At 45.1% G+C, this 14651-nt stretch overlaps 2 protein-coding genes across 2 annotated transcripts in view; both read right to left on the reverse strand.

Moving 5' to 3' along the window:
• Positions 1–2001, reverse strand: part of LOC108531829 (proline-rich protein 20A-like) — a 3746-nt gene extending 1745 nt beyond the window's left edge. The window contains exons 1-2 of the mRNA XM_017875458.1: positions 1933–2001; positions 1344–1401 (exon numbers count right to left, since the gene is read on the reverse strand). Coding sequence (XP_017730947.1) covers positions 1344–1394 — 51 coding nt within the window. The 5' untranslated portion in view covers positions 1395–1401; positions 1933–2001. The remainder of the gene's footprint in view (positions 1–1343; positions 1402–1932) is intronic.
• A 7687-nt stretch (positions 2002–9688) lies between these two features.
• LOC108531830 (proline-rich protein 20A-like) lies at positions 9689–12807 on the reverse strand. The gene is made up of 2 exons (XM_017875459.1): positions 12757–12807; positions 9689–10306 (listed from the first exon to the last, which is right to left on the reverse strand). Exons 1-2 carry the CDS (start codon positions 12805–12807, stop codon positions 9689–9691), a joined length of 669 nt encoding a protein of 222 aa, XP_017730948.1.
• Between the last annotated feature and the right edge of the window lie 1844 nt (positions 12808–14651).

Genomic DNA, 14651 nt, shown 5'->3' on the forward strand with positions numbered 1-14651 from the left:
ATACTCAGAGAAAATAGGGCTTTTGAAATTAAAATTATGAGAGAAGAAACAAAAATTTCCATGGAAATTTGAGAATGAAGTTGAGAAGTCTCCCAGAAAAGAAAGCAAAAATCAAAAATGATGGAAAGAAGGATAAAATATAAGAAAATTAGAGACATATTGTCACTGAGACATATCACCATAAAATTTCAGAGTGCTGATGACAAAGAGAAGATTCTAAAAGATTCCAGAGAGAGGGAGAAAGAGAAAGAAAGGAAAGGTCACATGGAAAGGGCTAGGATTCAACATGTCTCAAAAATCAGATGTCTCAAAAGCAGCAGTTAAATCTAGAAAATAACAGAAAATGTCCTCGAAATTTCAAGGGAAATGGATTTCGCACCTAAAATTTCATATCCAACCAAAGTTTCACTGAAGAATCAGGGAGGATAGAATGAACATGTTTCAGACAAGCAAGATCTTAAATAATTTCATTTCAATGGATGTTTTATTGTTTTGCATCTATCAAACTAGATAAGATTAAAAGATTTAGGACACTGAGTATATGACGGAGAAGAATGTGGCAATAGCCATAAAATTCCAATTCCTACAGAAAAGAACAAGGTGGAAGTACGGATCCATCATAGATGAAGATGTAGTGTGAGGACTTGCTCCACTACAGAGAAACAGTACAACAAGAAGAAAAAAAAGACACGAGATTTGGGAAATGGGATACAATCATAAAAAGGGAAAGTAATTTCCCAGACGATGTGGAAGCTGGGAGCTGACTTACAGCGAACAGCCCAGGTTGAAGCAGGCTATGAGAAGGTGAAACAGAGAACACTTGATTGAGTTTGAATTTAAACAATTGGGGAAGAATTGGAGAATGAACTAGTGATAAGTAAGCCCATAGTAACACAAGGTAAGTATTAAGTTCTGGAAAATTCAAGTTATGCAAGAAGTGGAAAGTAATCCTCCTAATATTCTCTCCCCTCCTGGGCTGTGGGGGAGGGACAGAGGGTGTGTGTCCTGGGCTGTGTGTGTCATGGTGCTTGGGTGATTGGTGGTGGTGGTGGCAATGTATAAACTACAGCTAAATATTCCTCTACCCTAGAGGGAAGACCATAATTAAACTCTAAATGGAAAAAGAAAGAGCAATAGTGTAGGCATGTTATTTAAAGAATGAGAGAGAATGCTTGAAAGAATTGGCTACACAGATGGAGGTGGTGTTCCCAAAGGTGTGGGAGACTGAGAAGGAGCAGGAGCTGCTGCATTTCATAGCATGCCACATTTGCCTCTCTAAGTTCTGTAAGTCAGCAAAAACCCAGAAAAAAATTAAAAAGAGAATGGCAGACGTTTGATGTACCTTGATTAGGGGCCATGGAGCGCAGTCGCTTTGAACGCCTTGGTTCCTCCATGAGGAATCTGCGGGAGGGGGTGGGGAGAAAAACACATCAGTAGGGTTAAACCACAGCCTCATTTCCTGAGCGCCAGGCTGCGATGCAGACCCCCACCACACACCCTCCTCCAGGGCCTCCAATGCCCACAGGCCTCCGAACGCTTGGCTACTTGGGCACCGACGGAGCCCACGGTGCCACCCAAGAGGACCGTGTGAAGGTGGGGATTGGGGTTGGGGGCTGTGGTTGCGGGAGGCTTCCATACCTTAATGTGTTTCCGAGGGGACGCTAGTAGCCAGCAGGGATTGGCCTACAGGAGGTTCAATTTATCCCAGTTTCTACCGGCAAAGCTGGGAGTGGGGAGACTAAAGTAGGCCTCCTGGAGGAATGATTCCTCCTCAGGGGAAGAAGGAAGGAAGGTGGGGACAGAGAACGGATTTAGGAAGACAGGGGTAAGAAGGCAGGGTGTGGCTGTGGCCTTTCTAGGGTAATGAGTATTCTGTCCCCAGCTGCACCCATCCAAGCCCTATTCACCCCTCAGGGACACCCACACACACACCTGACTTTCCTACAGCTCGCCCCGGAGATCTTAAAATTAGGAGACTTCGACGAAGAGAGGCCAAAGGAGCTGGAGTTATCAACAGGTTCACGGCTGTAGCTCTGAACTCGTCCTCCCCTAGTCAGGCAGGCAGGCAGGCAGGCAGGCAGGAGGGAGCGCGCAGCAGTTTCTGGCTCGGAGCCCAGCAGAAAGCTGACTGCTCGAGGCCCAGCGCGGTCGCTCTTATACCGCAGTAAGGCAGCATGTAAGAGACAGGCGTGGTCAGAGCAGGGCCGGCTGGGGCGGGCCTGGCTGGGCTTGGAATTTACATTGGGCCAGTCCCATGCCTGTCAAATGGGGCGCTGCTGACATGCCGCCATTTACAGACGTCAGTGGTTGATTGATTAATCCAATCATTGAGAAAAATGCATAATTATATTTAAGTGCCACTAAAAGGGAGGTGTGGTGCCCTGAAACTGGCTAATAGGAAGAGGTGATTAGATTAGATCTGAGCATGGTCAAGGAAAGCATTCAGAGGGGGGAAATTTGGGCTGAAATCTGGAATATAAAATTTGAAATTAGTCAACCTGAACCGGGTTGGGAGAAGCAGGGAGAGAGGCAGTGGAGTGAAGAAAGTGTGCTGAGGCCTGGACTGTAAAGGAGCCTGCCCCATACTGGGAATGGAGCAGAGGCCAGGTCCAGGTCCAGAGGTGGTGTCAGGTGGAGGCAGGGGCCACGCAGGAGCTGGTCTTGTTCCAAAGTAGCAGAAAACCATGGAACAGTGTCCTGCAGTGAGTTAACATTTCCAAAACGACCAGCCTGGCTGTGAAGGAGAGCCAACCCCGGGTCCACAGAATAACTCAGGAGAGGCAAGAAGGCTATTGCAGCTCTCGGGGTTGGGCACAAGGTTCTATTAGACTAGGACTGTGGGAGGCATAGGAGGAGAAACTTCCTTGATGGGAGAGAAATTTACAAGAAAATGCGAGACCCAGTGTGGACAGCCCTTGGAGAAGAGAAGAGACTGCAGTCTTGGCAGCCCGTTCATTCAGACAGAGGTGGACCAAGAACCTGCTCTGAATGGGAAGATATGGAGCTTGACTTGCGCACATTGGGTTGAAGGAGCTTTTGAGCTGCCAAGTGAGGATGTCAAGTGGCCTTTTGTAAAAAGAGTCGACCTCAGAGAGATGGCGATGGGGCTGGAGATGCGTGTGAGACACACACCACTGGCGTTTATTGCTGTGGGTGCACACACGGGCGGAGGAAGACAGCAGGAAACACACCTGCACACTGGGGGGAAACCACGGTGGGTTAGTTGGTTGGTTTGCATGCTTGTTTTTTAGAGAGACGGGTTCTTGCTCTGTAGCCCAGCCTGGAGTGCAGTGGCGTGATCTCGGCTCACTACGGCTACTTGATAGGTGGAGACAGGAGACAGCGATTCTCCTTTCTCAGGCTCCAGAGTAGCTGGACTACAGATGCGCGCCACCACACCAGGATAATTTCTGTATTTTTTGTAGAGATGAGGTTTAGGTATGTGCCAAGGCTTGTCTGGAACTCCTGAGCTCAAGCGATCCTTCCCGCTCGACCTCATGAGTAGCTGGGACCACAGGCATAAGCCACCATGTCCGGCTAATTATCATTATTTTTGCTTTTATTTTTTGTAGAGTTTAGGTTTTACTATGTTGCTCGAGCTAATCTCAAACTCCTGGCTTCAAGAAATCCTCCCGCCTCGGCCTCCCAAATCACTGGGATTACAGGCATAAGCCACCACACCCTGCCCCAATAGTGCTGTTTAAAAAATTCTAGCCAGGCATGGTGGCTCATGTCTGTAATTCCAGAAGTTTGGGAGATGAAGATGAGACAATCACTTCAGCACAGGAGTTTGAGACCAGCCTTGGCTACATAGCAAGACCCTATCCCTACAAAAAAAAAAAAAAAAAAAAAAAAAGAGAAAATCTTTCTGATTCTTTTTCTCTAAGCCACTCTCATTGAGGTTCTAACTTGCCTTTCCTTGATGAGTAATGATGTGCTTAATAGATTTTTTAAACTGCTTATCTTTTTTTTTTTAGAATAGTTTCAGACTCACAGAAAAGCTGGAGAAAACACAGAAAGTCCTCATCTGCCCTAAATTTACCCTGTTCCTAGAATCTTACGGTGTGGTACATCTGTCATAATTATTGTGGCAATAATAATTATTGATACATTAATCAGTATAATACATCATTAGAAACTAAAGTCTATGTTTGGTCCTGATTTCCTTGAGTTTGACTTAACATACCTGTTCTGTACCAGGACCCCATCCAAGATACCAATTTACAATTAGTGGTGGCTCCTCTTGGCTACAACAGTTTCTCACACTTGCCTTGTTTTTGATGACCTTGACACTTTGAATACTGGTCAGATATATTGTAGGATGTCGTCTCCTGAAGTTTGTCTGATGTATTCCTTATGATCTTACTGGAATTCTACGTTTTTGTAAGGAAGATTGCAGAGGGAAAGTGCCATTCCCATCCCATCCCATCTAGAGTGCACACCATCAACATGGCTTATCACTGCTGGTATTAGTCCCTGTCACCTGGCTGGGGTAGTGTTGATTAGGTTTCTCCACCATAAAGTGATTTTCCCACCCCCTTCTCTACTGTACCTTTTGGAAGTCACTACCAATAGTCTATACTTTTAAAAAGGGAAGTTATGCTTTACTCGTTGCAGGGGAATAGCTACCTAAATTATTTGGAGTTCTCCCGTGTGGAGGATTTTCCTAATCTTCCCCATGTGTTTATTTATTTAATCATTTATTTGTATCAGCATGGACTTATGGACATCTATTGTATACTTTGGTTTACAATTAATACTTCAGGGGATGAATTATTTAATAATTTAACTATTTTGTTAAATATTTTACTTAGATATTTAATTATTAAATATTTAGTTAATTATTTTGTTACTCAAAGTTTCCAGCTTTGACCACTGGGAGCTCCTTTAGTTGACCTCTGTGTCCTTTTGTCACCCCCCATCACTGTGGCTTTTGGTTTGGTTTCATTTCGGGCTGCTCCTTGCTCCCTGGCACCATAGGATTCTCCATGTTTATTTGCATATTCTCATCTTTATTGGAGATTCATGTGCCCACTGACCACACCCATAGATACTTTTGTGAAGTTTCTGTTCTAAACTTTTACATTTTTTATTGAGTTGACTTTTTTTTTTTTTTTTTTTTTTTTTTGAGTCAAAGTTTTGCTCTTGTCACCCAGGCTGGAGTTCAATAGCACTATCTCGGGTCACTGTAATGGTGCAATGTTGGCTCACTGAAACCTCTGTCTCCTGGGTTCAAACAATTCTCCTGCCTCAGCCTCCTGAGTAGCTGAGACTACAAGAGCCCACCACCATGCCTGGCTAACTTTTATATTTTTATTAGAGACAGGATTTTGCCATGTTGGCCAGGCTCATCTCGAACTCCTGACCTCAGGCGATCTGCCCACCTTGGCCTCCCAAATGCTGAGATTATAGACTTGAGCCACTGTGTCTGGCCCTTATTGGGTTGACTTTCTATTATTGAGTTGTAAGAGTTCTTTGTGCATTATAGATACAGGTCTTTGATTAATACATGTATTTTGAATGTATTTTACCTGTCTATGGCTTGCCTTTTCATTTTCTTCACATTGTCTTTCAAAGAACAGATTTTAATTTTAATAAGCCCAAGGTCTCAAGCTGGAATTCCCAGGAAACCAACACTGAGATGGAAATTAGAGTATGAGCTGCGCCTTTTAGGGATGTGAGAGGGAAAGAAACAGGACCACACATTCTCAATACTGTGCCTCCCTGGACCCCATGGGATGTTCTGACAGTAAAGTGACCTGTACTAGCCCTGTACTAGAGCTGTTCTGAGTTGTGGCAACAGGGCCAGGCTTTAATGTCCCCAATGAACATCGCTGGATGCAAGCTTCCTGGAGGATGGGTGTGCCTGTGGGTAAGGACGGGGAGTGTCTTCAGCCAAGGCAGTCTCTTAGCATCCATCTGCAAGATCTGAGGGCTGTCTAGTGGTGGCAATTCTCACAGCTAGAGATCACAAATATTTTATTTCTGAAGAAGGGTCTGGTGGCAAATCACAGTGCCCATTGCATAAAATGCATCAATGCTTTCTTGTACAATTCATGTTTTTTGTGTCTCATCTAAGGAATCTTTGCCTACTCCAAAGTCATGAAGAGTTTTGCAATATTTTCTTCTAGAAGTTTTACAGTTTTGCTTTTACCTATAGGTTAACAAATCATTTTGTTAATTTTGTGTAGATTGCGAAGTAAAGGTTGACATTTATATTTTTAATTATGGGTATCCAATTTGTTTCAACATCATTTGTTAAAATGAAAGCTGCTTTTTTTTTTCTTTCTTGAAAGTGGTTTAAATGTTTTAAATTTTATATGGAGAATTAATTTTTAGAGGAAAAAAAGCCGTAAAAAGGAATAGTGATTTGAGCCTTTCTAGCTATCAAAATGGTATGGTATTGGCAAAAGAATAGGTGAATTAGTTGATGAAAATAGATCAGAAACGTATCAGCTAACAATAGCTGACATCTATTGGACACTGCCCTGTACTAAGCAGTTTTCAGTACTTTTCACATCTTCATGCATTCAATCCTCCCAACATTAGTATGTAAGATAATTGTCTAAAGCAAATACAGTAAGTAATATAGAGTGGGTTTTAGAACTTATGAAAAATAAGATCTATAACAACCAAAGCCGCAAGGAGAGAGTAACTGAAAGCATATCCTTGTGGTCCTTATACTATATATGAAGTAGTATAGTATTACGCAATCTTCCAAAAGAGAACGCTGCCACAGGCATGGCTTTACTGGGTAATTCTACCAAATATTCATTGAAGAAATAATATCAATTCTACGGAAATTCTGGTGGGACAACTATTCTGAAAGAAGAGGTTTGTCTGAGGCTGCATTGTATGAAAAGATGAATTAGAGGAAAAAGGTACAACCTAAATGGCTTTAAACTGGTTGGGCATTATTAGTCTCCACTAAAAATACAGAATTAGCCAGGCGTGGTGGCACAAGACCATGGTCTCAACTACTTGGGAGGCTGAGGCATGAGAATCGCTGCAACTCAGGGAGCAGAGGTTTCAGTAAGCTGAAGCCACTGCACTTCAGGCTGGATGAAAGAATGAGACTCTGTTTCTAAATAAATAAATAAATAAATAAACCAAGAGAAATGACCAAAGGGTCTTGGTCCCTGCCTGTAGTACCAGCTACTTAGCAGGCTGATGTGGGAAGACCGCCTGAGCTCAGGAGGTACAAGCTGCAGTGAGCTGCACCACTGCACTCCAGCCTGGGTGACTGAATGAGACCATGTCTTACTCCATGTACAAATGTTCAATGAAGTATTCTGGTGGTAGAAACATCCTGGAAGCAGCCTATCAGCAGACCGTCACCTGCACAACCTAAAGCCTGTCACTCTTTCAGACAGATATACAGCAAGAAGATAGTGGCACACGTGTGTAGGATGACTGCAAGGGTTCTTTGGCTTTGGGGTGACAGACCCCAGTGGCAAGCCAAGAAGCAGCTCCCACTACACAGTGTTCATTGTGGTCCATGCCATGGTTCAATACGAAGTCGCCTGTGCCTTTTTTGGAGAGGCATGGTCTCCACAGAGGTGTTGGTCCTGACCGCACCTGCGTTACCTGCTTGGACCCTATAGACACTTCAACATGACCCCTGGCAGATGGCATGCTGGGTGTTTGTGAAATCAAGCCACAAATGATGCTCTTAATGTACACTTTTGTTTGTACAGATTGTGTGATTCTGGGGAAAGATACAATAGGAATGGAGAACAGAGACAGTAGACATTATTTTTCTACCTTTTTTCCTGGTTTTAGTAAACACATTTTATATTTGGAATTTGTGAAATTTTAGTAAAAGGACTGTAGTATAAAATAAGCCTAACAGAAGGGTTTATTTAAAAGGATTGAATACACAAGAAAAAAATCCTAAAAATCGTTAGATGTAAAAGTTATCTTATATTTTGAGTTGGACATCATATACAGTATGCGTGAAAATCAGCTATAAAAACCTAGCTTAATAAAATACCGCCAAGGAAACTTCCACATCACAATTACACTCTTGTATCAAACCCCGTTGAAAAGATGGGAACATCACTCAACTGTGAAAACATCTAGTGAGAAAACCTTACAGCAAACATCTTGGTTAATAGTGAGAACATTTAAAATATTCCCATTAAAGCCAGGAAGAAGCCAAGGGCACTGCCATCACTTTATTGATACCTTATTTAGCATTTTCAGTGAGTCACGCACTCTCCTTGTTTCTGTTAAACCCAACCCCCCCCACACACAAACACCTTTTGTTTGATTCATCAAATGTTCTTTGATCCCCTTTTTCCTCAATCTGTTTGAAATTTTACATTCTATTCCAATTCATTTAGTGGTTCCCAATGGGTACCTACATTGAGACTTAAGAATGTGTCAGAGTCTAGAGTTTCATTGCTGTTATATTCAGCCACTAAATCATTTCCAGGCTCTAGACAAGAACTTCAGTAACTTCTAGCTCCTTCTGAATTTTCCCATGCCCCACATGTCTACGTCAAAGTCTTCTGGGATTTTAACACTGGGTCATCCATGTTTCTTCCAGAATCATACTTATCTAGACTTAATAATAGTTTCCTAATTTCCTTGCTTACTGACTCTTGTTGCAGCCCACTTCTTCCAGGTTGTCTGGCTTGTCTTTTTCCTGGCTGAAAAACATGACTCATACTTTCACTGTACATAACATCTCCTTTCAAATCACCTTGTACAATAAGGGAGTTTAGCAGCTTGCACATTATAAGTTGTGTACTCTAACTCAGGGGAAGTGCAGGCTTCAGGTCCAGTCTGAGTAGGATTCTGCCTTTTCCTCCTTTTTCTGTATGCCATTTCTGCTTTCATGTGGCCTTGCCCTTGAGCTGACACTGCCTGGCTCCTTCTCTCTCCAACAATTTCTTTGATTGCTCATAGAACACTAGATTCAGAGTGATTTCCCTCTCGAAGCTGTGAGGATATTGCACCATTGCTTTCCACAGTCATCCATGCTGCCAGGCAAAGTCTAACGTCACCCTAATTCTGCTTTCCTTGTAGGTCTCAGCTCTCAGGCAGCTTTTGGAATGTTCTCTTCACCATACTTCATACTCTCAGTGGTTGTTATTCTTGCATCCTGCTCAGGATTCATATATGTCTTCCAATGGGAGAAATCTTTAGCCATAATTTCCTTGTATTTTGCTGTCATACAAATGTTCTGGCTCTCCCAGGAGAGCGCCATGTTAGATGACCTCTGTCCTCAGGATGACTGTTCTGTTGCACTGTCCATCTCTCTCTTGCCTAAACATCTAGTTTTAACTGATATTTTCCTCAGTCCTATTTTCCTAATTCTGTGATTCAAACCATCAACATAACTTTGGATTCCGACAACCTTGTTTTTCATCCCAAATATCTCTATTGGCTTTTAATATAAGCACAGTAAGATTAGGGGAACTGCTGGCTTATTTTAAAAAGCATTGAGGAACTCCATGCATGTGCAACTTTGACAAAGTACAAAGCAAGGACTGGGGGGCATTGGAAGCAGATGGACTACGGTCAAGGTCCCGGGAGGAGTGCGTGGAGGCTCCACCCTGACAACACAAAGTGAGGGTTCCCGAGGGGAGGAGTGGAGCCGAAATGGGGCTGGATTTTGGGGGTGGGGGAAGTCCAGGTGGAAGAAAGGGAGGCTGTGAACAATGTGGGTGACAGATAAACGTCAGTATGCAATGTTCGCGACGAACACTGGGACCCCTTGCACATAGGTGCCACTGGGGGTTTGAATGACCTGTAAAACATCTGAGCCACCCAGAGCCCTAAACCCGATGCAGGGATAGAGGGTCAACATGGGTTCCCGGGTAACAGCTTCAGGGCCAAAGACAGGCGGCGGCTCCTGATGCCCCACCTCAGGCTGGGCCACTTCGGGTCCTGGGCCTTCCACAGTTCTAGGCACAGGAGCTGTTTCACGAAAAGAGAAGGCTGAGGTCTGCCTGATTTCCGGTTCCCCCTGGTGGCCTGGCTCTCCATGGTGGTGCAGTTGGATGTGCATGTCTGGTCCCAGGAAGCGTTCTGCTCTCTGTCTCTGGCCAGCGTCTCTGCGGGGCCCACCCCCTCTGCCACGGCCTCGCCCTCGCCCTGCCCGCTGGCTTCCTCCCCGCTGCCGACCTCTCTCTGTAGGAGGAGCCGACTCTATGCGAGCTGGGGGCTCCCATCTCAAGGGTTTCACGTAAGCAATGGGTTTTGAGGGTTGGGCTGGCTCTGCGGGCCCATCTACTTCTGAGGAGTCTTCAGGGTCCACAACAGAGCAGCTTGGCTCTGTAGGATGCCCACCTGAGGCAAAAAGAGAAGCAGAGTGTGAGGAGAGTGGGCGTGGGCTGCCCAGGAAGCCTTAGGGGAAGGAAGATGAGGGTAGTGGTTCAGGGAGCGCTCCAGGGAACTCCTGGGAACACAGTGAGCATCAGGAGAGACCTGCAAGGTGAGCCCTCAGGAGTTCTGTCTGCCCAAGGGCCTACAGCACTTTCCATGAACTTTCCATTGCAAGTTCTTGCAACAACCTCGTCAGCCAGATATTATGATCTCGATTTTGCTAATCAATAAATGAATCTACAGTTCCCTAGAGAAATTGAATTGAAATAAATATGGCATGCTTCCTGCCCTCACTGAGGTTCAACTTCAGTAGGAGAGACCAACAGAACACCAAAAAATGAATGATGCTAATGAGCGACCAGTTGGGTGTTGAAGGGTGTCACAAGGGAGGTGGGTCTGGATCCAGAATACCTGGGCTGTATTCCCAGGCAGCTTAATGTACCTCGGCGTCGGTTCCCCTTTTCATAAACTGGTATAATAACATGCCGACCCCTAGGTCCTTACAAGAACTGAGTTACAAGGTGAAATGTTTAAATTAGTATCTAGTTCAAGCAAGCATCTTAACATGTGTTGGAAAGGAGGTAATCAAAAAGTCTTGCTGGAGAAGTAAGACTAGGCCATCTTGGAGAAAATAGTTTATGGCACAAATGAGGCTTTCCAAAAATATCTATCATTAATATCCCTAGAGAGATAGAAGGAATTTCACCCATAAATTAATTATAGGATACTTTTAAAAATGAATACTCGGAGACAATAGGGTTTTTTGAAATAAAATCATGAGAGAAGAAACAGAAATCTCCATGGACATTTGAGAATGAAGTTGAGAAGATCTCCCAGAAAAGAAAGCAAAAATCTAAAACAATGGAAAGAAGGATAAAACATAAGAAAACTAGAGGCATATTGTCAGTGAGACATATCACCATAAAATTTCAAAGAGAAGATTCTAAAAGATTCCAGAGAGAGGGAGAAATAGAAAGAGTCACATGGAAAGGGCTAGGATTCAACATGTCTCAAAAATCAGACATCTCAAAAGCAGCAGATAAATCTAGAAGATAACAGAAAATGTCTTCAAAATTTCAAGGGAAATGAATTTCCCACCTAAAATTTCATATCCAACCAAAGTTTCACTTAAGAATCAGGGAGGGGCCGGGCGCGGTGGCTCCAGCCTGTAATCCCAGCACTTTGGGAGGCCGAGACGGGCAGAACACGAGGTCAGGAGACTGAGACCATCCTGGCTAACACAGTGAAACCTCGTTTCTACTGAAAAATACACACACAAAAAAAACTAGCTGGGTGAGGTGGCAGGCGCCTGTAGTCCCAGCTACTCGGGAGACTGAGGCAGGAGAATATCGTAAACCCGGGAGGTGGAGCTTGCAGTGAGCTGAGATCCAGCCACTACACTCCAGCCTGGGCGACAGAGCAAGACTCCATCTCAAAAAAAAAAAAAAAAAAAAAAAGAATCAAGGAGGGTAGAATGAAGATGTTTCAGACAAGAAAGATCTTAAATAATTTCTTTTCAATGGATGTTTTATTGTTATGCATCTATCAAACCAGACAAGATTAAAAGGTTTAGGACACTCAGTGTATGAAGGGTAATGTTTTGGAGAACAATGTGGCAATAGCCCTAAAATTCCAGTTCCTGCGGAAAAGAACAAGGTGGAAATACTGGTTTATCATAGATGAAGATGTAGTGTGAGCACTTACTCCACTACAGAGAAACAGTAAAACAAGAAAAAAAAAAAAAAAAAAAAAAAAAAAAAAAAAAAATTTGGGATGGGATGCAATTCAAAAGAGGGAAAGGAATTTCCCAGATGATGTGGAAGCTGGAAGCTGACTTATAGTAACCAGCCCAGGTTGAAGCAGACTATGAGAAAGTGAAACAGAGAACGCTTGAGTTTGAATTTAAACAATTGGGGAAGAACTGGGGAACGAACCAGTGATAAGAAAGCACATAATAACCCAAGGTAAGAATTAAGTCCTGGAAAATTCAAGTTATGCAAGAAGTGGAAAGTAATCCTCCTAATATTCTCTCCCCTCCTGGGCTGTGGGGGAGGGACAGAGGGTGGGTGTCCTGGGCTGTGTGTGTCATGGTGCTTGGGTGATTGGTGGTGGTGGTGGCAATGTGTAAACTACAGCTAAATATTCCTCTACCCTAGAGGGAAGCCCATAATTAAACTCTAAAAGGAAAAAGAAATAGCAGTAGTGTAGGCATGTTATTTAAAAAATGAGAGGGAATGCTGAAAGAATTGGCTACACAGATGGAGGTTGTGTTCCGAAAGGTGTGGGAGACTGAGAAGGAGCAGGAGCTTCTGCATTTCGTAACATGCCACATTCATCCCTCTAAGTTCTGTAAGTCAATACCAAAGGTAAAGCAAAATCCAGAAAAAAATGAAAAAGAAAATGACAGGTGTTTGATATACCTTGATTAGGGGCCATGTAGCGCAGTCGCTTTGAACGCCTTGGTTCCTCCATGAGGAATCTGCCGGAGGGAGTGGGGAGAAAAACACATCAGTAGAGTTAAACCACAGCCTCGTTTCCCAATTGCCAGGCAGCTATGCAGACCCCCACCACACACCCTCCTCCAGGGTGTCCAATGCCTGCAAGCCTCCGAGCACTTGGCTGCCTGGGCACCAACTGATCCCATGGGGCCACCCAAGAGGACCGTGTGAAGGTGGGGATTCGGGTGGGGGACTGTGGTTGTGGGAGACTTGCACACCGTAAAGTGTTTCCGTAGGGAAGCTAGTAGCCAGCAGGGATGGGCCTAGAGGTGCTTTAATTTATCCCAGTTCCTACAGGCAAAGCTGGGAGTGGGGAGACTGAAGTAGGCCTCCTGGAGGAATGATTCCTCCTCAGGGGAAGAGGAAAGGAAATTGGGGACAGAGAATGGATTTAGGAAGACAGGGGTGACAAGGCAGGGGGTGGCTGTTGCCTTTCTAGGGGAACGAGGATTCTGTCCCCAACTGCACCCATCCAAGCTCTATCCACCCCTCAGGGACACCCAGACACACACCTGATCTTCCTACACCTGGCTCCGGAGATCTGAAAATTTGGAGACTCTGCAACGAAGAGAGGCCCGAGGAGCTAGAGCCACAGGTTCACGGCTGTAGCTCTGAGGTCGTCCTCCCTTAGGCAGGCAGGCAGGCAGGCAGGCAGGCAGGCAGGCAGGCAGGCGGGCGGGCGGGCGGGCGGGCGGGCACGCGCAGCAGGTTCTGGCTCAGAGCCCGGCAGAAAGCCGACTGCTCGAGGCCCAGCGCGGTCCCTCTTATATGGCAGCAAGACAGTCACGTAAGGGACAGGCGTGGTCAGAGGGGGGCCGGCTGGGGCGGGCCTGGCTGGGCTCGGAACGTACATTGGGCCAGTCCCCTGCCTGTCAAATGGGGCCTTGCTGAGATGCCGCCATTTATAGACATCAATGGTTGATTGATTAATCTAATCATTGGGAAAAAATACACAATTGCATTTATGTGTCAGCCCTGAAACTGGCTAATAGGAAGATCTGATTAGATTAGATCTGAGCATGGTCAAGGAAAGCATCCAAAAGGGGGATATTTGGGCTGAAATCTGGAATATAAAATTTGAAATTAGTCAACCTGAACCAGGTTGGGAGAGGCAGGGAGAGAGACAGCGGAGCGAAGAAATTGTGCTGAGACCCGGACTGGAAGGGAACCCGGCCCGTTCTGGAAATGGAGGGGAGGCCAGGGCCAGACCCAGAGGTGGTGCCAGGTGGAGGCAGGGGCCACGCAGGAGCTGTTCTTGTTCCAATGCAGTGGAAAACCATGGAACAGTGTCCTGCAGTGGGTTAACATTTCAAAATTGACCAGCCTGACTGTGAAGGAGAGCCAACCCACAGTCCACGGAATAACTCAGGAAACGCAAGGCTATTGCAGACCTTGGGGTTGGGCACATGGTCCTATTAAACTAGGACTGTGGGAGGCAGAGGAGAAGAAAGGTCCCTGGAGGGAGAGAAATTTCCAAGGGAAAGTGAGACCGAGTGTGGACAACCCTTGGAGAAGAGACTGCAGTCTTGGCAGCCCGTTCATTCAGACAGAGGTGGACAAAGAACCTGCTCTGAATGGGAAGATACAGAGTTTGGCTTGTGCACACTGGGTTGAAGGAGCTTTTGAGCTGCCAAGTGAGGATGTCAAGTGGCCTTTTGTAAAAAGAGTCGAGCTCAGAGAGATGGCGATGGGGCTGGAGATGCGTGTGAGACAGTCACCACTGGCGTTTATTGCTGTGGGTGCACACACCGGCAGAGGAAGACAGCAGGAAACACACCAGGACACCGGAGGGGAACCCACAGTGGGTTAGTTCGTTGG

Source organism: Rhinopithecus bieti, unplaced genomic scaffold (genome assembly GCF_001698545.2).
Source record: "Rhinopithecus bieti isolate Rb0 unplaced genomic scaffold, ASM169854v2 scaffold_9015, whole genome shotgun sequence".
Taxonomy (NCBI): domain Eukaryota; kingdom Metazoa; phylum Chordata; class Mammalia; order Primates; family Cercopithecidae; genus Rhinopithecus; species Rhinopithecus bieti.